This window comes from Corapipo altera, unplaced genomic scaffold (assembly GCF_003945725.1).
Source record: "Corapipo altera isolate COAL_440 unplaced genomic scaffold, ASM394572v1 59, whole genome shotgun sequence".
NCBI lineage: Eukaryota > Metazoa > Chordata > Aves > Passeriformes > Pipridae > Corapipo > Corapipo altera.
This window is the reverse complement of record NW_020884917.1, coordinates 1,139,254-1,161,172: the sequence shown is the minus strand read 5'-3', so window position 1 is coordinate 1,161,172 and position 21,919 is coordinate 1,139,254. Positions and strand designations below refer to the sequence as shown.

Sequence of the window (21,919 nt, the reverse complement as noted above, 5' to 3'; positions counted from 1 at the left end):
ACTAATATAAGGGACATGCTAATGAAGTCAAAGCTTTGAAGTCTGTTCTCTATACTGTGCACACACACACATACATATAAATATATATATAAATATAAATAAATATATATATATATACTGTCTAACACCTTCAGAACTTAGTGGGAGTCATGCACACACACACTGACAGAAAAAAACAAGCTGTTGAGGCTACACAAAGCTCAGTCTATGAACAGTCTTATGGAGGTTTGGCATCTGAGGAAGTGAGGCGCAGTTAGCAGCTAATGCCTTTCCTGTGAACTGGTCAGATGAATAGAGATTGATGTGGATGAAAGGAATAAAAAATTATTTTACTGCCTCATAAGAAGGTTACAGAGCCCTGCGTTTCATGTACTTTATTTATATAGCTACCTCTATTGGTACGAATGGGAGCTGTGTGTCTGCTCTGAGGGAAGTATTGATCCCAAGGTTGTAAGGGACAGTTATACATCAGAGGATACATCAGAGAATACTCTTATCTACAAAGCCTTGCTTCTTGATCCTGTGGCCAGAGGAAGCATAAAAGTAACACATTAGTTAACTATGGCAAACACATTCAAAAATCACATTATAACCTTCCAGGAAAGAAGAAAGGTGGAGGGATCTTTACAGTAAAATTTGACAACAGACATGGTAACAGAATTATGAGAGCCTGAGAGATCTGGTTGGTGTTGAATAGAAAGAAAAGCAGAGATTTTAAAGACGTTCATGGACCAACACTGTGGGTTACTTTTGACTCTCTTGTGACTTTGTAAGGTCATGCCTTTGCTGCAGAGCATATTGAGTGGCAGCATGGACAAGATTAAGTGAAAGCTGATATCTTGCAAAGACAAATTCAAGTTCCTGCATCCATTTTGCTACTGTCCTCTCCTGTGTAAGATGCACAGGAATTTTCTGGGTTACAGCATCTTATGGCTCCTCATCCTGCTGCAGTCTTGGTTGCTATGACAATTCCTGCTCATCCTTTTGCCAAACATGTTCTTTCTGGTACATGTACAGAAGTGACACTGGCACAGCAACTCATCAAACTGAGCCACTTCTGGGGACAGGCTTCAGGTTTTTGTCTGCAGCCTTTGTACTAGGAACTGGAAGAGCATGAGCTTATTTGTAACAACAATTTGTGCTCAGTGCTGGCATTCGGGTCATTTTCTTGCTGGAAGAGAGGAGGCAGATCTGGGCCACAAAGCGTGACAGAGGGTGTGTTGGCAGCAGCTTGTCATGAAGAGGAACAGTAGTGCTCTTTGTTAAGGTGACCACAGGGGTTGCCTGGGGTGGTGATGGTGGTAGATGAGGACGGGGTTCCTCTAGTGCTGAACTCTCGATCTGGAGCTCTGATTTTCCCCTCATCCATCCTCCCATAAACCAGCATATTTTCTCACTGTTTGCTAAAAAATTAGCCCAGTGCATGGTTCCCAGTAGAAGAGAATGATGTTCTTGATACTTGAGGGCCATCCAACAGGTCCCATGCTCTGCCTGCTTGTGTCCCAGATCACATCTCAAACCTGGAAATTTGGAATTGGTTTCTGGACATCATGACCCTTCCTGAGTTTTCTATATATTGACACTGAGGTCAATCACGTAACACAGCTCCGTATGTTGATAACTGACCTCCAGTAAGCAAGAGTGGATTGGGCTACAGAGCAAGACAGGGCAGCACAGCACAGATATAAGAAAACAAGTTAAAGTACACAGAAGATCCTCCTGCCAGCAGTAGTTTGGCACAGACTGTCTCCTTGAGTGAAAACCACTGCTACAGTCAAGAAAGACCTTAATATACATGTGTAGAAATCAGGATGGAGTCAATATCTGAAAAATGATAGGGAGTAAGTGGCACAGCAAAGATGTAAGTGTTGAGCAAAAATATGTTAGGGTTAGTAATGGCTCTGGTTACAGACCTCTTAGAGACTCATTAACTATTTTTTACATGGGACTGAAGAGGCCTCCTGTTAATTGAGTTAGCATATTCAGTCAATTACTGTTTTTTAGGAAAAATGAGTCCTCTGAATACTGACTTTAACTCCAAATCTTGTGTGGAAAGGAGTTTGTGACAAGTGATATTTGGCAAAGAGTTGACACACTTCACTTTAAGAACACAGCACCTCTCCTCCCCTACCTGGATTCCTCCTGAAGCATCTTTACTTGAATTACAAGCTCCCATTAGTTTGTAAAAACTCTTTGAGATGTCTTGATAGAACACTGTCTACAGAAAGGGCAGCCTAAGACCAGTGCAGAAAAAATCAACATGCAGACTTCAGCTTCCATATCACCTGGCAGAACTGGGAATTTACTGGAATCTGTTTATCTGCAGTCGCTACTTTAACTGTGTACCACACTCTGAAAGCTGACATGAGACATCCACTTTGACATAAAGCATCCCCTGTTACAACCCTTCAATTCAGTAGAGTTTTTCCAGAGAGACCACTGGAATTTGTAGGATGTCATCTCGTCATTAAGAAATTAGAAAACACAACTCCTAACAGTCAGGCCTGTGAAAGAGATGAGTGAAGATGTTTGTTTTCCTTCTTGATTGCAGAGACCTGAAAGTATATGGAATTTTTCTATTTGGATAAAAGTACTGCGAAAATAGAGTACAAAAAACCAAACCTCAATTATAGCCAATGTAAGTGTTGCTTGTAAGCTACCAATGTTGGGATGCCAATATCTCTTACATCGATAGGACTCGTAAGACTTTATTAGTTTAAATGACATCACCACATAGATGGGAACTCACTGTCAGCTATATGCAAAGCTGGAAAAAAGAAAACTGTAGCACTAAAGAAATGAAAAATTTTATATCCACAGCAAAGCATGACAAATACAAAGAAATAGTTCAAATATTACACAAAGCAAACTGCAGTTTGATTGCTCTTGTAAAGTACATTTAATATGTTTTCTGTAAAGAAAACACTAATTTCTTTTTTTATACTGTTGAAAAAGGCAAACTGAAATATGTATGTAAACCATCAAGCTTCGATGGATATCTGGAGCCAGGAGTCATGTTTAAAACAGTTTGATTTGCATTTATGCTGTACTGTACTACAAGTTGCTGCCTGTTTAGTTTTCCTGTGGTGGCAGCAAATCAAAGCCTTATGGAACAGAGATCTTACTTGTTGCCTGTAAATATCAGTGGGTGAGTGAAAGAAAGAACCAGCAAAACTTGGGAGCTATTAACAACAAGATCTTTCCTTTGTTGCATAAAAAAAAAAAAAAGAAAGAGAACCAAAAGTATTATATACATATGAAATTGAACGGTATGCGGTATTAAAAAAAAACTAAGACAGGCAGGAAAAATTCCAGCTTTCTGGTTTTCTTGCTTTATCTACTTTAAACTTTGAGGTATTTTCTTATAAGCTTTGCTAGAGAATAAATACACACTCTGTGTTACAGATCTGACTTTATGTGTGATGCTGCATTTTCAGAATAGGCAGAATCTAATATAATTTTAGGTATATTTTGGCACTCAGGGCTAAGAGAGAAACTTCTGATCTCGGCACATCCTGAGCTGTTACAGAGTTGTCTTGCTGACTCTAATGGCTGCATAAAACATCACTTTACGGGAAATCAAGAAGACACATTTCTCTGTACTGTGAAAACTGCAGCTATTCTCACAACATTCATAAAACATTACAGCTACATCTTTCCTTGTCAAACACAACTCTTAGTACCAATTCCATGTAAAACAACTCTTAGCCTTAAAGGTTGTTGTGATTCTTCTGTGTGTACAGAACAAAAACCATTTCAGAAACAAAACCAAAAAAAAGTCTCTCTCTCTTCAGGATTTTTATTTTCCTGATGTTGCAAGTGCATCCAGAGCTCTTGCTAGCACCTGACCACTGCCCCTGCTGTTGGGGCATGCTGAGGTGTGTGCTTAAGGAATTTGACTGAACTCATTTGCATGCTAAATGTTAATTGAGTCAAGGTTAATTATAAATCAAGGCCTAAGAAGGCAATTTTTGTAATGGTCTGTACTAGAAGTTTCATGGTGGTTCGAGATGCCCTTTGCACAATCCTAAGAACTGCAAATAGAGTTTGAAGAGCTACTATCATCAACTGAAGAAGAGAAAGCTAATGTGACTCTTCCCTCTGTCCGTTCTCAACCAACCCATCTCAACTCAGCCAAGTCTGACAAAGAAGGAAAGCTGCTGAGTGTCTCCTCATTGTGGTGAGATGAGATTAAAAGAGGAAAGAGTCAAAGCCAGGTGTCTTTTCCATCAGGATAGGCACATGTAGGACTCAGCTCTTACTGTTCCCACATGCAGTTCTGGCCCACTGATGAACAAACCAGCGTGTTCATATCTCCAAGGCAGCCACAGCACAGTGCCCCTCTGCCTAGCCAGCCATTCCCAGACCCAGCAAGGAGTTGAGAGTGCCCTGAGGGTGAGGTTGAGAAATACTGGAGAAACAATCGGATGAACTTCATATGGGACTGCAGATTATTAGTTGGATGAATATAGAAGAAATTAAAGGGCTGGAAGAAATTAATATGGGGACACAGATCTCAGTGTAAGAAACCTGGGATTTATCAGTTTCAGCAGGGTAATACAACTTGCCTTTTGTATTTAATACTAACATATTTCTGTATTATAATTGAAATTGTAGTGCTTAAAAGTGATGCCCAGTTTTCTAAAAGAAAAAAATATTCATGAGGTTTCATGAATGAACAACTCATTAATCCAGACTTAGATGTGTAGTTATGAGCCATACGTACAAAACATCAAAACAGATATGCTATGTGTGAGGTTGTGGCACAGTGTTTGCTGTTGCTGCTTCTTACTGAGCATTTGCTAAAAGTAGAAGTGGCATCCCTGAGGTGTAGGATGCTGTATCATTGGTCAACAGCTCTGTGCTGGCTTGTGTGTCACTGTGTGTTATACTTGCACGTTAAAGTTATTTCCTTTCTGGACTTTGCCCTTTCTATACCAGCTACAAACTAGGCTCTGCCACACAACTTCTCTTAAGCCTTTCCATTCAAACATTGGCTCTGCATCCCAAATTTTTTATATTTTCAAAGAAGAGGGAACCTTACAGTCATCCAGAAATGTTTCTGTGTATAAGAACTGTTTGGTGAGTGCATTGGAATGATCATCCCATTCTGCCATCAGAAAATTCCCTGCCTTGTACAAAACAAATTTTTAAAAAATTTGGCTGTTCTTTGTAAATGACCTGAATTTCCCCCGAATTTTAACTATGCAGTTTCTGAGTCCTATGTAGTACTCCTTTGCAGCATAACCTTGTCTGTTATGTTCTTATCTTCATCTTTACTAGTCCTTTACCATGAGCAGTAACCAAATGCAAAAGGTAAACACAGTTCCTTCTCTGAGACCCAGCATCTACGTGTAAGCTCAGATGGAGCAGGTTGGGACAGACAGGGGAGCACAAGGGCACAATGGAACAATAGTGGCCAGAGCAATGATTTCAGCATCCCACAGCTGTCCCACCCACTGCAAGGTTTTTCTCGAGGGGGGAATGATGACAAAAGAGAGATTTGAAGGAAGACAATGAGAGAGTTTTGCAGATGTTTACAGGGAGCTGCTCCTATATGTGAGGAGCAGCATGGAAGAAAGCACAAAGGTGCTTGTGTGACAACATTAGCAACTGGGTGACAGAGCTGGCATTGCTCACAGCAGCACGAAGCCTGGATTTGATATCACAAGGCTTATTTGAGAGGATGGTCAAACTCTGCTAAAATCACTCTTTCTAAAAAGAATGATTTGGTACACATCAAATATGCATAACCTCTGCTACATTTCACTTCAACTGTATTTTCATCACCGCTGCTGCCACTGTTTATTAGAATGACCCCTGTGTGGTGAACTTACTGCTTCTCAGTAAATGTCTGCTTGCCTTTGCTTTTCTTGGAAATGGGATGCAAAAACTCGCTACGGACATCAACAATCTGCTTCAGGTGTTCCCAAACTTCTTTACACAATCCTACCTATCAGTAACAATTTACTTTTTGCCTTCAGAATTCATCTTTGCTTGTGGGTTCCAGCATTTTAATATCAAAAAGTCAAAACATCAACTTACATTGGAAATAGTTTGGTTTACAGAATCATTCATGGTCAATCAGAGTCCCTGGGAGGGTGGTCTATGCTTGTTAACAAATTAAAAACTCCAAAACAGCACTAAAATGGAGGCAATGGCGTTATTTGCATACTGATAGATATCATAGAATCATAGAATCATAGAATCAACCAGCTTGGAAAGGACCTCTGAGAGCATCAAGTCCAACCCTTGATCCACTATCACTGTGGTTGCTAGACCATGGCACTAAGTGCCACATGCAGTCTCATCTTAAAAACCTCCAGGGATGGAGAGTCCACCACCTCCCTAGACAGCCCATTCCAGTGCCTGATTACCCTCTCTGTGAAGAATTTTGTCCTGATATCCAATCTAAACCTCCCCTGGCAGAGCTTAAGACCATGCCCTCTTGTCTTACTGATAGTTGCCTGGGAGAAGAAACCAACCCTCACCTCGCTAAAACCTCCTTTTAGGTAGTTGTAGAGAGTGATGAGGTCTCCCCTGAGCCTCCTCTTCTCCAGGCTGAACAGCCCCAGCTCCCTCAGCCTCTCCTCATAGGACTTGTGCTCCAGTCTCTTCACCAGCCTTATTACTCTTCTCTGGACCTGCTCCAGCACCTCAATATCCTTCCTGAACTGAGGGGCCCAGAGCTGGACACAGTACTGCAGGTGTGGCCTCACCAGCTCTGAGTACAGGGGAATAATCACTTCCCTGGTCCTGCTGGCCACCGGACCTTCCCTGTTCCTGATAGAGGCCAGGATGCCATTGGCCTTCTTGGTCACCTGGGCACAGTGCTGGCTCACATTCACCTGCCTTCAGTCCAAACTCCCAGGTCCCTTTCTGCCTGGCTGCTCTCCAGTCACTCTGTCCCCAGCCTGTAGCGCTGTAGGGGGTTGCTGTGGCCAAAGTGCAGGACCCGGAACTTGGCCTTGTTGAACCTCATCCCATTGGAATCAGCCCAACTCTTCAGTCTGTCCAGGTCCCTCTGCAGAGCCCTCCTGCCTTCCAGCTGATTGACACTCCCCCCCAGCTTGGTGTCATCTGCAAATTTGCTAATGGTACACTCAATCCCCTCATCCAGATCATCAGTAAAGATATTAAACAGAACTGGGCCCAACACTGATCCCTGGGGGACACCACTGGTGACCGGCTGCCAACTGGATGCAGCACTGTTCACCAGCACTCCCTGGGCCCGGCCCTCCAGCCAGTTCCTAACCCAGCACAGAGTGCCCCTGTCCAAGCCGTGGGCTGCCAGCTTTTACAGGAGAATGCTATGGGAGACAGCGTCAAGGCTTTGCAACAATGTGGTGTTTTGGGGCTCGAAATCACCTTGCTAAATTACGTTCTGCTACAGTGCTGAGTAAGGGAGATGCTTCAGGCACGTCCATCATATTTGTGCCAGATATATTCCTTTTCATAAAGTATGTTCTGTTGGAACAGAACATACTACTGATTCTGCTGGATCAGTAGTGTTTGAACTTGCTAAACTGCAGCAAAGACAAAAGATAATACAGTTTATTTGCTGCAACAATGTCTTTGCAGCAGTTGGCTCACTTAGCGGGTGATGACTATAAAGATTTATTTTTTATATTTCCTTTTTGTTTCTCACCAGTAGAAAAAATTGAAGGCAAAACTTTTAACATTACAAGATAGCAATGACTGTGAATTATTTCAAAAGTATATCAGTGCTGACCTTCATCCTTTACACAAAAAGCACCATATTGGTCATTCTCAAAGGGATCGGTTTCAATTTTAACATCAATGGCTTTCACGCTCTGCTGTTTGCTGCCCGTCTTTCTGCATATAATTGTCCTAAAACAAAGAAGAAGAAGAAAAAAATAATCAGAAATCTTCTGGAGTTGTACATGCAGATGAAATTTGAAGATTTTTTATCAGAGCAGTCAGGCTTTAGCCTCGGTTTAACTGTTTCATAGATGGCAAGTAAGAGATTAGTGTGGGAAGATCTATGAAAAGAAGCCAAGGGAGAAATAGAAATAATTAAAAAAATGTTTGCTGTAGATCATTTCAAGGCAAAGAAAGCAATAAGGAATGTTTATCTTATTATATTCTGTAATACTTCTAAATATCAGACCTAGACCCAGAGTATTTAAGGCCATATTCTTCTCTCACATTTCAGCAGTACACATTCCCACCAATAACACCTGGATAGAAATGAATGGAAAACTCAAGGTTATAATTTGAGAGATTATAAATCATTAGCATTTTACATTAAAGAATGATTAGGTTGCATATTTAACTGCTCAAAGGCTAATACAGGCAAGCTCAGAAAATTTGTCTTGGGTTCTTGGAAATAAAACTGAGGGTTTTTTAATAGTAATTTTACACATTTGTGTAAACTCCATTTCTTCTGCTTTGGTACTCAGCAGTAACTAATCCATCCTATTGCCCCTCATAGGCTTGAAAAGTTTTAAGTCTGTATTTGGTTTTACGGCCCTGTAGATGCTGAACACGAAGGAAGAGTTTATTAATTATCTCTCTTCTCTCAGCTGTGCTGGCTGCTTAAAACAAACAAATAGAAGAGAGCTTGTTGTAGAAAACACTGGTTTTACTGTTACATTAAAGGTTACAAAGGCTGGGAAAGTGAATTCAGCCCAAATTTTTGCAGCTGGATATTAATGGTGATGGGTTTATATTTTTGTGCACAGCAGGCTTGTAGAAGTGTTGCACGGTCAGCTGTTCTAGTGAGAGCCAGGCGAAAATGCCTTCCACAGAGGAATCCTTCCAGTGAAGGAAATGTATCATTTCGTATTATGCAATTGTTGAAGTAATGTGTCGTCAGTCCTGCACTAAATTTGAGGAATAAAAAATAAGATAAAGTAAAATAAAATAAAATAAAATAAAATACCCATTCACTGAGCATGGAAAAGATCCAATGGTAACACAATATCTGATCATGCACTTAAATATATATAAAAATTGATTTACACAAATAGGCTGAATTATGGTTGTATAGACTATCTTCATTCCAACATGTATTAGTTTTGAGTAGTTAAATATGCAACTTTAATGTTCTTTTAATATAAACAAACAAAAGCAACATGAAACAAGCCATATGGTGGTGGTCATGCTTATGCACCAGGGTGGTTCCTACCACACTTCTGCTCTGGAAAACAACATAATGTCATTTCCTGCTGAAAGCCCCTTTACAATTCCAAATCAAATATGTTTCTTTTGTAAGGAAAACTCCACTTGATTATTTGGGGAATCACTTGAAGTGAATATTGTCCATACGAGTTTTAAATCAAGTTATCTTAGAATTTAATGCATTTAAAGTGCAAGACCTCTAAGTCAGTAATTAGGCACCTAGACAGAAATGATTTGATCTACCAAGCTGAGTTGAGATGACTGGAAGAATCAATTAGAAAATTTCTGTATGTATTCACATATTGTTCCACCAGGTCTTACGAGGTCTAAGTGAACAAGACAGTTATGCCTCCCTTCAAAAAGTGTCTTATCAACCTTAATCTTTTCAGTAATTACTTGCTCAGGTCCCTGGATCACTTAGGCCTTGCAGCACCAAGTAGACAGTGATATGTCTGTAAAGAAACATGCTTTTTGTCTGCAGTTGTGTACTTTAGGCTTCAGGGTCTCTCTGTCTCTCAAAAAAAAAAAAAACCAAACAACAACTAAAACAAACAAACAAACAAACAAACCACAAAAAAACCCCCAACAAACCAAACCAATTTTGAAGACTGTTGCCATCATAAAATTCTGGTCTCTGAAAATCAAACCACATCCATTTCTATGTTCTGTCAAGGAATAAAGTTCCTGACACTTGGAAAAATTTTTTAAAAATCTTACCTTGAAATTTCTGATTTCTAAATCCAGTTACAATATTTATATATTTAGCTTCTGCCCAAGCACTGTAATTTTTTATCAGTTCTTCAACAAGCTAAAATGTTGTCTATGGGTATCACATCCCTGGTCTAACCAAGTAATCCAAAACAGGATACTTGGCTCACGTGTAAGATTGTGATTTTAAGAGCAAGTTTTTCTCACCTCTTTTTACAAGTTTGTAGTTGACAGATTAGCTTAGTTAGTTGATTAGCTAATTCATTTAAGAACATTTCTCAGCTGCTATCCAATCTGACTTACAAAGGTGTACCTTGCATATACTTTCAACATTATGCACAAAGAAAGGCTTTAAATTATATTAAGATTTTTACAAGAATTTCTCACTGAATTTTTTTCTGCATGAAATTGAAAAATTACTCTTCCTGTTTATTTCTTTTTTTTTTTTCTACAGCAGACTAGACCCTGATTAAACTGCTACTTAGGAGTTTAGTTTGGATTATTGTCATATTAAATTTGAACTGATTAAAACTGCAAACTTTCTAAAGCAATTCTTCTGAAATGTATTCAAGACAGTGCCGGGTTAATGATTGGACTTGATTATCTTAGATATCTTTTCACACCATAGTGATTATAAAAAACTGAAGGAAAAAAATCTATTTCATACCTCTCATTCCACCTTTTCTGTCAGTAGTTTCCTACCACAAGCTCCGTCCTGCAAGCAAATATCTTCAGTAAGGTATTATTATGGCTGCTGAACTTCAAGAGTGCTCAGCATTTCTTAGTACTGGGTCTAATGATCAGATCTGCAACACCCTTGGCATAGAAATAGTCTCTTTGCAGTTGGTAGGAATTCAGGTATGACTAAAAATACACAATAATGGTCTCTTCTCTCTGAGGTTGTGAGGGCTTCCCTAAATCCTAAAATGCTAGATTTTAATCTATAATTACAGTTTAAATATACAGGTACACTATTGTCTCCATTCTAAAAGGTAGAGTTTGATGCTCTTAACTTCACTTTTCATGACTGAAAAATGACTATCTATTCAGACTTAAATATATTTTAAAATTTCTTCAGCAGCAGCATTGCCGTGCTGAAATAAGGAACAAAAAATTGTACAGTTTTCCTAGTCTTTTTGGCACCTTTGCTGAGAGGTTGTGTTTCTTTACTCTTTTGAATTTTTCCACTGCAGCATACATCAAGGCTGAGAGAATGCCACTTTACACTTTTTTAGGGTATACATCCACCTACAAAGCTATTCATGTAGGGAACTTTAATTCTATTTATTGCTACTTTCATGTATTAATTGAACTCAAGCAGACTTTCTCATTACTCAACATATAATGTCATCTGATGCTCAGAGTAATGTAATTTCCTGATTTTGTACCCTATAGTTAAGAAATAGATTAAATTTCGTTGTTCTTTCTGTGGAGATCTCTTGTGAAGGTAGAACATGCTCAGAAGAAACATACTGATTCAGACTGCAGATCATTCATAATCTTCTGTGATCTGCTTGAAACATTCATGTGTCCCTGAAAACTATCCTTACATGGCCATGAACTCACAATGTCAGCATAAAAATCAGTCAATCAATCATACACACTATCTCTATAGACTGTGTAAGTACCATATACTATCCAGTAAAGTAAAAATGTACTTGGGAAAGGAGAGGGTTTTAGTGGTATTAACAACAGTCCCTGCTCTCTGATGGAAAGTAGGAAGGTGCTTGATGGTGTCTGCTTTGTTTCCTAGACAAACTACAGAGTACCTTCTCAACCTCCCGCTACCCAGTCTAGAAGGACAACTGTTCATGGTTTTCCTCTCAATAGAGAAAACCAGAGACTGGAGACTCTGCACTGTGTTGAACCTCAGCTTAATTCCTGCTGTACAACACATTCATCCAAGTAAGAACAATGAACAGTCCTTCTTTTGTACCTACCTCGAAAAAAAAGATCAGAGGTTGGCCAAGCTGCTCATTGTTTTCCTGTGCCATGACTCAGATACTGCAGTTATCATGTGCACACATGAGGAGAAAATCTAACCTGCAGCACAATAAAGGATGAACCAGACTTCCCATAAGCCTTCTGCTTACTCTTGTGCTGCTTAAATTTTTTCTAATGTATTATGTAACCAATGAGTAACTGGTATATTTTGCTCTTCTCCTAATTCCTCTGTTCAAAGAAGAAAACAGCAGAAAAACTGGCATGAATAGTATTTATTTCACAATATGCCATGATATGCCATTATATAATATGTACTAATAAATATGCCATGATGATATGCTTGAACTGGAGTAAAGATACCTAATTTAGTATATTGTATATATGTCTAATAAAGGCATTTTTAATAGACACATAGTATTTTTATATAAATTTTGTTTGTAGTAGTATCCACAGCTACTTTTCATTTCTAAGATAATTACAAGGCAATACTTCAAAATTTTTCGGTAAACCCAAGTTAAAACATATGGAGTTAACAGCTGAGTTTATATGACAAAGCGTGATCCATCAGCACAGAAACCAGTAGGTGGGACTGGGATTTTTTGTAGTCACTACTTTATCTGCCAGTTGATTGTAAGTTTTGTAGTCTTAGTCAATAAATTCACCGAACTGAGTCAGAATGGTCTTATGACATTTATTCATAGTAGTATGAACTTGCATATGAATATATTCACGCAGAAGAACATCACCAATGTGCTAGCTGAGGCACTGTGGAGGCCTGGTTCACAGCATACTATAACTATAACAAACCTTCCCCTAATTAGAAAGTTAATAACTTCATCACTTTTCCTAATTAAGATAAATCTTTTACATCTCCTAATTTTTTTCACAGGTCAGCTTTACCATTTGGGTTTCAGTAACAAGGTAAGAGAAAAAAAAAAACCCAAACAGTAGTATGGAAGCCAAACCAGGGGATTTTTATTCTTAGTCTTTCCGTTCTGTAGTTTGGGAAACTGCAAATTAGAAAGCTGGCTCTGATGAGGAATAAAATATATATGACATGTTCACGATTACCAAAGGGAAGAAAATTTCCCTGAAAAGTCGTGAAGGGGAGCACAGGTGGGCTTTGGAAAGTCCATTGACTGGGAACTATAGAGGCTAATTTTGGCTGGATGGGATCCAAAGAAAGCAGCTGCTAAGTGTGACATGAAGAGACATTCCAACAGCAATACTGCCACTGGAAATGTCAAAAGGAGGTCTTACCAAGGCAGAACCAATATCCTTTAGATTCTTAAAAATATACACCAAAATGCAGCCTTTTGTGCTTAAAATTGTACATATGACTACTGAAATAGTGAGGCCTCTGTTCATTAAATAAATATGGCCCATTCATGCAGATTTTTATACTGTAGCCTAGTATGAAAGATTTTATATAGCCATTTTACTCTAATATCACTAGGTACATATAATTTGAGCATTCTTAGTGCATGAAAAGGAGACTCATGTTGCTTCCTGGCCTGGACTAGTTGGATGCTCAAAGACACATCACTAGAAAATTGGTTTTACCCAATTTCATTTTATGGGCTTCAGTTTAATCCATGGCTTTCATAACAGATGTTACTGCTTAGTTATCAAAAGGTTTAAAAATACAATAATATTTTCTGAATGCTATTAATTTATAAAGAAGCTCAATTCTCAAAGAAATAGCTTTCAGATAGGACAAAGCATTACAGAGACTCTAAAAAAAAAGGGCAAAATGGGAGAACTTCTTTTGAAAATTAGAAAATCAACCTCATTAGAACTATCTGACAAGTTAAAACTCTGGTACTAGCTACTCTTGTGCATTTGCAAAGAGTAAGTATATCCCCTTTCTGATTCCATTTTGCTCAGCTAAACAAACTGATGACCTTTAATCACACTTGATAAGAGAGGGGCTTTTTTTGGGCTAATCCTAGTCTGAGTTCAGACCTGAGGTTGGATGCTGAGAATTACACTGCACTATTGGAGGTAGTGTCTCACTGGTGCCTGATTCAAGCCCTTCGGTATTGCCCCCTCTCTCTTGGATGTCTTTTAGGAGGACTGCATTTATTTTTCTCACAAATTTTATGTGAGTTATTTTATTTTACAACAGACTCACTGCAGTCCTGCATTCTGTGACTACACTCAGCTCTTTCTCCTACTCTGCCTTTTCCAGCTGAATTGTTAGTTAAAGGCAAAAATTCCTATCAGTTTTCACACCATACTTTTGCATTGCACTCCATTTCTGTTACTCCATCTCTGAAGTCAGGCTTACCTTCCTGCTCAATATTGTGATTTTCCTTGGTCTTAAGAATGATTTCTAACCTTCTGGCATTAATTAATTTCACAAGTGAACCCCTACATTTTGTGTCAAAGTTTGCTATACTTTTGCTAAATCTCTCAAAGTTTGTTGAAAAAAACCCCTCCCAGTAAAAACACAATTTCAGAGTGCAAGTAACATGTGAATAAAAAGCAGTTCTGAGGACTATGATGCTACAGTTTAGCAGATGGGCGTTTGGGTGCTTGTCCTAGAAAATACATCAAAAATATATACTTTCTTTTTTTATTATGGTTTTCCTCAAAAAGTACATTTTCTAAAAAATTCTTCATTTATTAGGCTGTGTGTTTTCCAAGAACTGTGGCTTTGCCCATGCTGTCTTCCCAGGCTGTGCTAAGAAAAGACCTGCTTCCCACCTCCCTAAGCTGATGCAAAGTGGCTCATGTCCACACTGCTCAGTGATATCACTCCTTGGAGTAAACTGGCCTAGTCCAGACCTTAAATTCAAGTCTCTTGACTGAGCTTTATGTAGAAAACCCTTTTCCTGAAATACAATTACTTTGTATAAGACTTTCTGAGATGGCTGACAAGAAACAACGAGAAGACAAAGTCATCTTCTAGCAGAGTGTGACACCAGCAGAGAGCTGTGGGACCAAAGGTTGTGACATGAAGGCATTTCGGAGTACAAGACCTCCTCAGACAGTTTCATAAGCAACTTTAGCATTTTGAATTAGACTGTGTCCTGTCAGCTATGTCTGGATTTTTCTGTTGAAGGGAATTACTTGACCTGCCTCAAACACATCTGGGAGCAAATTCATATGTGTTATCATCAGACAGCAGAGCACAGCCTTGAAATAAAACAGAGAGTTTGCCAAACTGATGTATCATTAGGACTGCTTCTCTGCAAATAAGCAACTGGGGCTGTTTTAGCATGTACACTGGGATGAATTTCAAGGGACCCACAAGTCCAATGGTTTACACACATGGATGAGAAGAGTGGTAAGGTCAGCAAGTAACCCTTTGTTTCATTCCCTGGATATTGCTTTTTCTCTTTCCCAAGAAATGTGCTTTTATTACCCTATTGTCAGGTGCTGGGCAAGTCCTATGCAGTAGGCAGAAAAAGAAGGAGGTAGTCTTGTGAAATGCCATTTCTGAGTGTTATTATTACATTTTGCACTGGTGTCATCTGCAATGAGGGCCCTGTTGTGTTTAACACTGTAGAAGCATTCAATACAAGTAAGGGCAAAACCCAAAGAGCTAACAAAAGGAAGGAAAAATAGAGATGAAGTAATTTTCCTAGCAGCAAACATCTGGTCTGTGGTCAGCCAAGAAAAGAACTCCAGCCTTCTGACTTCCACAGCAAAGCTTATTCTAGCTGATTCTGCTTGCTCACTCCAGAGTTATCCCCTCTGAAATACATCCCCCAGAGACTGGATAGGAACCAGCCCAGGGCAATTTCATGCAAGGGAACAGGTTGACAGTCCTGCAGGAGGTCTATCATAGAACTGAAATTCTATGCAGAGATTCAAAGCTGTCATAGAGGGATACATGGCTTCATTCTCTTGTAGGCAAATAAGGAACAGGATAGGGAATAGGACAGCTTCAGCTTTTCAGTCCTAGAAAAGCAATGGAAATGAGTAAATTTGCTATGAATATATTAATACAAGCTGTTGAGGATGTTTAACAATTTCTAAAATAAATAGCTGCTTTCTAATATTCTGTGCACAGGGTTGATCATAAGACCAATTGTGTCGTGTTCACTTTCCAAATTTCAAAAACCCCACAAAAGAATATAAGACCCTACAAGACACACTGCCCAAATTTTCCAGTATGACATCTAAATTCAAAAGATAGCAGTGAGAGCCTTTCAGAGAACTCTGCCACCTTTTTTCCATTTATATTTTGGCAGATTACTTGATGGTTTTACTGACTCACTTGTCTGACATGCAAGTAAGTCATAAGAGTGTCATTTTTAGTATAAATAGCTATTAGGGCTCATCTGACAAATGAGACTTGCCTAACGACATTTCATTTCCTGAAATGCAACAATGTGTAATAATAATAAGTTACACATGTCAGGACTGACTTGTAAACGACTTACTTCTGGGCTGCTGGAAGAAGTTACCTCTGACAACTTTGTCAATGGCTCTTCTCTAAAAGTTCCCAAGTCCTTGGACCTGCCAGTGACTTGGCTGTACAAAGAGCCCTGAACTCTGAATTGGGTTGGTATGAACAACTGAAAGTGGAAGACAAAACATCCCCTTATGCCTGTGAAAGAGGTTCTGTCTCAGGCTGCTCAAACCACAAAACCACCCAGTTTATTGTGTCTCTGGATTTGCTGGCAAGGATCTATTTGTTTAAGCAATTTCCATTCTACATCATTTGAAATGAATCATTGGGATAGCCCAGTTTGCAGGGACTGAAGTTGGTTAGAGAGTGCAACACAAGCATCTCCATCAGAAGATTGGTATCTTCTTCCATGAGCATCACTCTCTGCAGAACAATGTTTTTAACACCCTAACATAGCTGGTGGCCCACCCTGTTCACTTCTGACTTAAAATAGACCAGACATGAGCACATCTACCTGCATGGCTGAGGAGGGAACAGTCCCTTCGGTGGGTCAGTAAGAAGTAGCTTGGAGTGAACTGGGTGGTCACAAGAGAACAGAAGGTGTTCCATTATAATCTTGAAAACTTCGCATACTTACATATGGATCCACATTTACACACAAGTCATCAGAAATTAGCTTGAGAGTCAGCCAAACTGGACTGGTTCTTTACACCAAATTCTCATCTTTGCCCATATAAGATGTATAGCCCAGAGAGCAGGCAATATAAACACACTCACACTGACTCAGTGATGTGCCTAAGTCATAAGAGAAAAAACTCCCACAGCTTTCCAGGCCCTGATTTGGCCATAAAAATAATAGTAAGAACACAACAACCAACAGTGATGGATATACTTACTTGGAGTGGGATTGTGATTATTCCCTAAAACCATAAAATAGCCATCAGAAGTGAACAAATCGCTTTCTTGTACAAAACGTGAAAAATGGATCTAGCAGGGAAAAAGACTTAACATGTCTGCTACAACTGCTGTTCAGTTTTAAGTCTAAGTGGTGAAAGGAGGGCAGAAGTATGTAAGAAAATCTGCAACACTATAATGACTTCACTCACATAATTTGTTTGTGTTTACTTCTACTGCCAATGTCTAATCCATTTTTCCTCAGGAGAAAGATTGGGATACATTCCAGGCACCAAATAAACAAGCCAAACTTCATTCTTTCTGAAATAAGGAACTTCTTTTATCATATTCTCTCCTATTCATCTCCTTTCTGATGCACACAGTCCAAAAGGATATGGGAGAATATTAGACTAGAACTCTGTGATCTGCACTGGATGCCAGTCAGCTGCTGGTAGGATTCCAAGATTTTTGATCCAACCTGTAAAGTCCTGAACAGTTGTGGCCCTGGCAAATGGGGGGAGGTCACTCCTCATTCAGAGATGTGGAGGTCCATCTAGATAAATAACACAAGGCATGCCCAACGAAGAGTCCTTTATTTCGAAAATAATTTCCCCTACTTCTCTAACCTCTGGGCATGCTGTGAAGCCTGCTTTCCCCTCTCTGTGTTAAATCAGAGTGCGGATTGAAGCTTTTCTGTATATCGACTATCCTCTATTCTTGCTGTCATGTTTCCATTTATCAAGTAAATACCAGAAGTATTAAATAGGTAAATTTTTAAAACTAAACAATTTTGTAAAATATTTTGAGTTCTTAATAGCTTTTCCATTTGTTTTATCATTCTTGAGCCATTCTTTTTGAGACTCTTTAATACCTTTCCTAAGATGCAGTAACAACAATACATATAAATATTCCAAAGGAGGCTTTTACACTGACCTATTTGTATATGTTTTTTCTTCATATTCTCCATCCCATTCCATAAGTACTCTAGCAACTTCTTTGTTTGCTTGTTTGTTTGTCTGGTTTTACTACAGCTGCAGTCTGACAGTGGTTTTCTTTGTGCTGTCCATAGTGATGTCCTCACATCTTTGGTGTACTGACAGAGGTAAATCAGAACCCTATTTTCAAGTAGATTGCATGTTTCCCCTGTATTTATTATCATTGAACTCTATTTGGAATAATTTTGCCTGTTCACCTAAATCCCTCTATAAATCTCTATATTCAACTTGAACTTGTTCAACTTGAACAACTTTGTCCCATTTGCATACTTTGCACTCGTTTCTTTCTCCAGAGTTGCATTAACTATCAGTGAAACCAGTATAGCCTTTTTAGGCAATATACAGTTTCTACTTTTCCCCAGAGCCAAAAATATCCAGTTCAATGAACCAAGTAACACACTTGCTGGTGCTTGCCCAGCCATGGGTAAAATAACCCCAGAGTATAAAAGTCCAGCTCCACAGAGTTTCTGTCTGGTGAAGCTCAGCAATGGTGTGCTGATGTGCCCCCACAATGTTCTTTCTGATAAATAGTTTAGAGATTTCCATACTAAGGACAGCTTACTGGAGGAATGTGTATGGCAAGTTGGAAGGGATGAAAAATCTTCCTTTCCTTCTCATTAGTATGATGTGTTTTTATCACTGTACACAGTTTTGATATTGAGGATATTCAGGGGTAGGTCCACAGCTCGTCCATTAATAGTTGTGACTCCTGTGCCTGCAGTAATTAATTAAGGATCTCACTGGACTAAGTAGTGGTATTGCTTAGATAAAAAAGTACTGGTTTTCTCCTACTTGTCATCATTCCTTACTTCCAGAATGCAGAAGTTACATAAAAGACCCTGCCTACAACTTTGCCATGAACTTCTTAGAGTTATATAGTTTTCCTGAGTCTTTAGCCTGTGTAACATGTCAGCAACTGTCTTAAGAAAAAAATGTTTAGGGTTTAGATCACTGTCTTATATGCTGAGAGATTTCTGGAATTTTTTTTTTTAGAGACCAAAATTACATACAAATTTTCAAATGATTTTTCACCTGGGGAAAATGAGAATCACTGAAAATAGTTACTTTTGCCTGAAATTGTTTAAGTACTGTCTTTCATTTAATAGCAGCAATTTTTTGTCCTTTGGGAATTTTACCACTAAAAATACAGAAATGCCAATGCTCACTTAAGTGACTGATAACTGTCACAAAATCCAATAACACGCTAAAGTTTGGGAACTTGGAAACAGTATTTTGACAAAACAAAACTTCAGCACCATTGAACACTGACAATAGATTAGATATACTCCTGGGAATATATCTACCTTTTCCTGGATGGTCCCAGCTTCAGGGACATGAGACATTCATGCCATGATTTGATCCCTTTGTCAACTATGAAGCCTGTCTACCTGTTCCTGAGGCATGCTGTGAAGACTCTAATTTTGGAACAGACTGGACAGTTAGGATGTAAGTGCTTGGCCCAGTGCGTGGCATATAGCCAGTTCAGTGCAAGACTGGAATGAGATAGGTTGAGTTTGGGAAGCCCTTATCAGCCACAGCAGAGTGGCGCTGTGTCAGGGCCATACTGCTTCTGGCACGTAGCTGCACCTATGTGGACATATGTTCTCAAAATTTTGAATTCCACTGATAGTAGTTGGGACCTCTGGAGTGCTTGTGAAGGCTGACTGTAGCCTCGTGAAACTATGATCAACAGAGGGAAGTGGTTTCCACCACAGGACACCTCTACATTACTCTTTTAAATTGGTTCATGGAGGGGGCTGTGTCAGGTCATCACACCTTGCAACATTATCTGTAATGCGAGGCAAAGTTCAACTTAGTGCTAAGCCACCTGAGCTGCCCAAGTCCCCTGAACTACCTCAAACACATTGAGGGACAGCATCAGTTCCCTGGTGGGCTCTCTCAACAAACTCCATACCACACGTGCGTTATCACATCTAAGTGCACCTAAAGCTGTACCTATTTGAATGTGCCTATTGTCTGTTCAGGCATAGGTTGATACCTAAGACAGATACATGATTTCCATGAGAAGTTCAACTTGCTGAGCTTCTTAAACAGTGGAGAATAACAGAGTCAGCGGGAGCACTGACACTACTGCAGCACTGTGCCCTCAACCTGCAAGCTTATTTAGGGCTCAGCACGCCACTACAGGCCAAGAAAACAGGAACCACAGCGATGTAATTCAGAAGGAAAGAAGAGGAAATTGCTTCAAATCTGTGAAATATATAATCTGAGACTAATGAAGATTTGTGTGCTTGCAACATTAGCTGTAAAAAATTAATTCTTGGGGTGACAGCAGCATATTTCACTATATGTCATGGTGCTTGAATTGTGGCCAGTTTTTCAGTTATATTCTTAGTCAAGGAGGAAAAACTTGCTTGACAACTGTCATTCATACTTCTCAGAAAGTGTTATGCTGTTGTCCTTACCCGGCAGAGCCACTGGCGAGCCATCCCGTGGTGCAGCCAGCAAAAGAACAGTCCAGAACAGCCCTTTTCAGTTCTTCTGCAGTTGCTAAGCGAGCGCTCAGGTCAACACAAGCTTTCTCAGCTTCAGCTAAATCCAGACCCTGAGAGTTGTTCTTGGACTCAAGTGCAAACACTTTCCCTGCAACACCAAGAAAGGACATGCCATTCATCATGGAATTATGCTCAATACATATTCAACAGAAATATTGCAAATTATCACCGAATAAAGTCTCCATGCTTTTACTGAGTTTATTTTAATGGGCAACCTACCTTTTGAAATGGGTAATTTTATCAAGACTGTAAGTATCTTTGTGTTAGCTTTTCTTTTAATTTTGTTCAACAACAGAAAACCAAGTGTGGCTAAGCCCCTACTGATTCCTAGCTCATAGGAGAAGCTTGTCTTGCTCTGTAGGTGTGTGCTTAAGATCTGGAGAAAGAAAGCATGACACTCTCTCATATGCACATATATAGTCAAAGTCAGAACATCTCTTGTAGGCTACTAACACTGGAATTCATTGCTAAACATTTTACAGTTACTTTATAACATCTACACCTATAAAGTAAACACATTCTTAAAAGCTAGTATTGCAACCCAGTCTCCCATGTAGAAATAGATTTATATTTATACTTTCTCTAAAATCAACATTATATCAGTATATGACAACTTGAGTCTAAATACAAACTACTTTTTTATTGTCTTTTTAGAAAGACAGAAAAAAATTTTTCTTAATGGAAGGCCTTTTTTTTTTTGAATTAGGATGAGAACATGTTTAACATAACAATTTTTTGGTGTTATCTATATGTTCAGTTTGGTTTATTTTACTTTTATTTATCTAACACCATGAAAGCTGTATGGGTGAAAGTTAGAGGCTTTGGTAACTGGGAACAAGTGTTTTTGGCAATGACACTCGAGTAGTTACTGGGTTATGGAATAAATGTATTAGCTGGGTGTCTCCAGAAAAAGAAATAAACAATGAGGCAGTTTACAGTGCTGACATTAGAGTTGCCATACCTATCTTCTTTCTGATGATATATAAGTTAGAATAACTTCTAAATTGCAAAGATACGGATTGAATTTGCTTGTAGGTGCAGGAAGAAAATTTTTAAGCACTGTTCATTCAGTAAATGCCTGGAAACACTTACTTATGTCTCATTTCCAAAGTGGATTAGCGGTAGTGATTATAGGAATTCATAGCTTCCAGCACACACTGAGTGTTCACTATGTAGTTACCTTCACTCTCACAGGATGTATTGACCAATATTAGGAATCCTTCAGACTGATTCTGCCTGATTCTGTACCAAGTGCCACCCCCACCATATATTATTTTGATAAATTGATAAATCTAACTCTAATCCTAAATACAGGGAATTTACACAGGGTAGGTCTGTCCCTGAGAGCTTTCTGT

General features: G+C 39.1%; 1 protein-coding gene across 1 annotated transcript in view; it reads right to left on the bottom strand.

The window, feature by feature from the left end:
* The window catches only part of SUSD5 (sushi domain containing 5), a 39,923-nt gene that overhangs the window by 11,147 nt on the left and 6,857 nt on the right, over positions 1–21,919 (bottom strand). Inside the window, exons 2-3 of the mRNA XM_027656029.1 lie at positions 20,475–20,652; positions 7,733–7,851 (exon numbers count right to left, since the gene is read on the bottom strand). Of these exons, the coding sequence (XP_027511830.1) occupies positions 7,733–7,851; positions 20,475–20,652 (297 nt within the window). The remainder of the gene's footprint in view (positions 1–7,732; positions 7,852–20,474; positions 20,653–21,919) is intronic.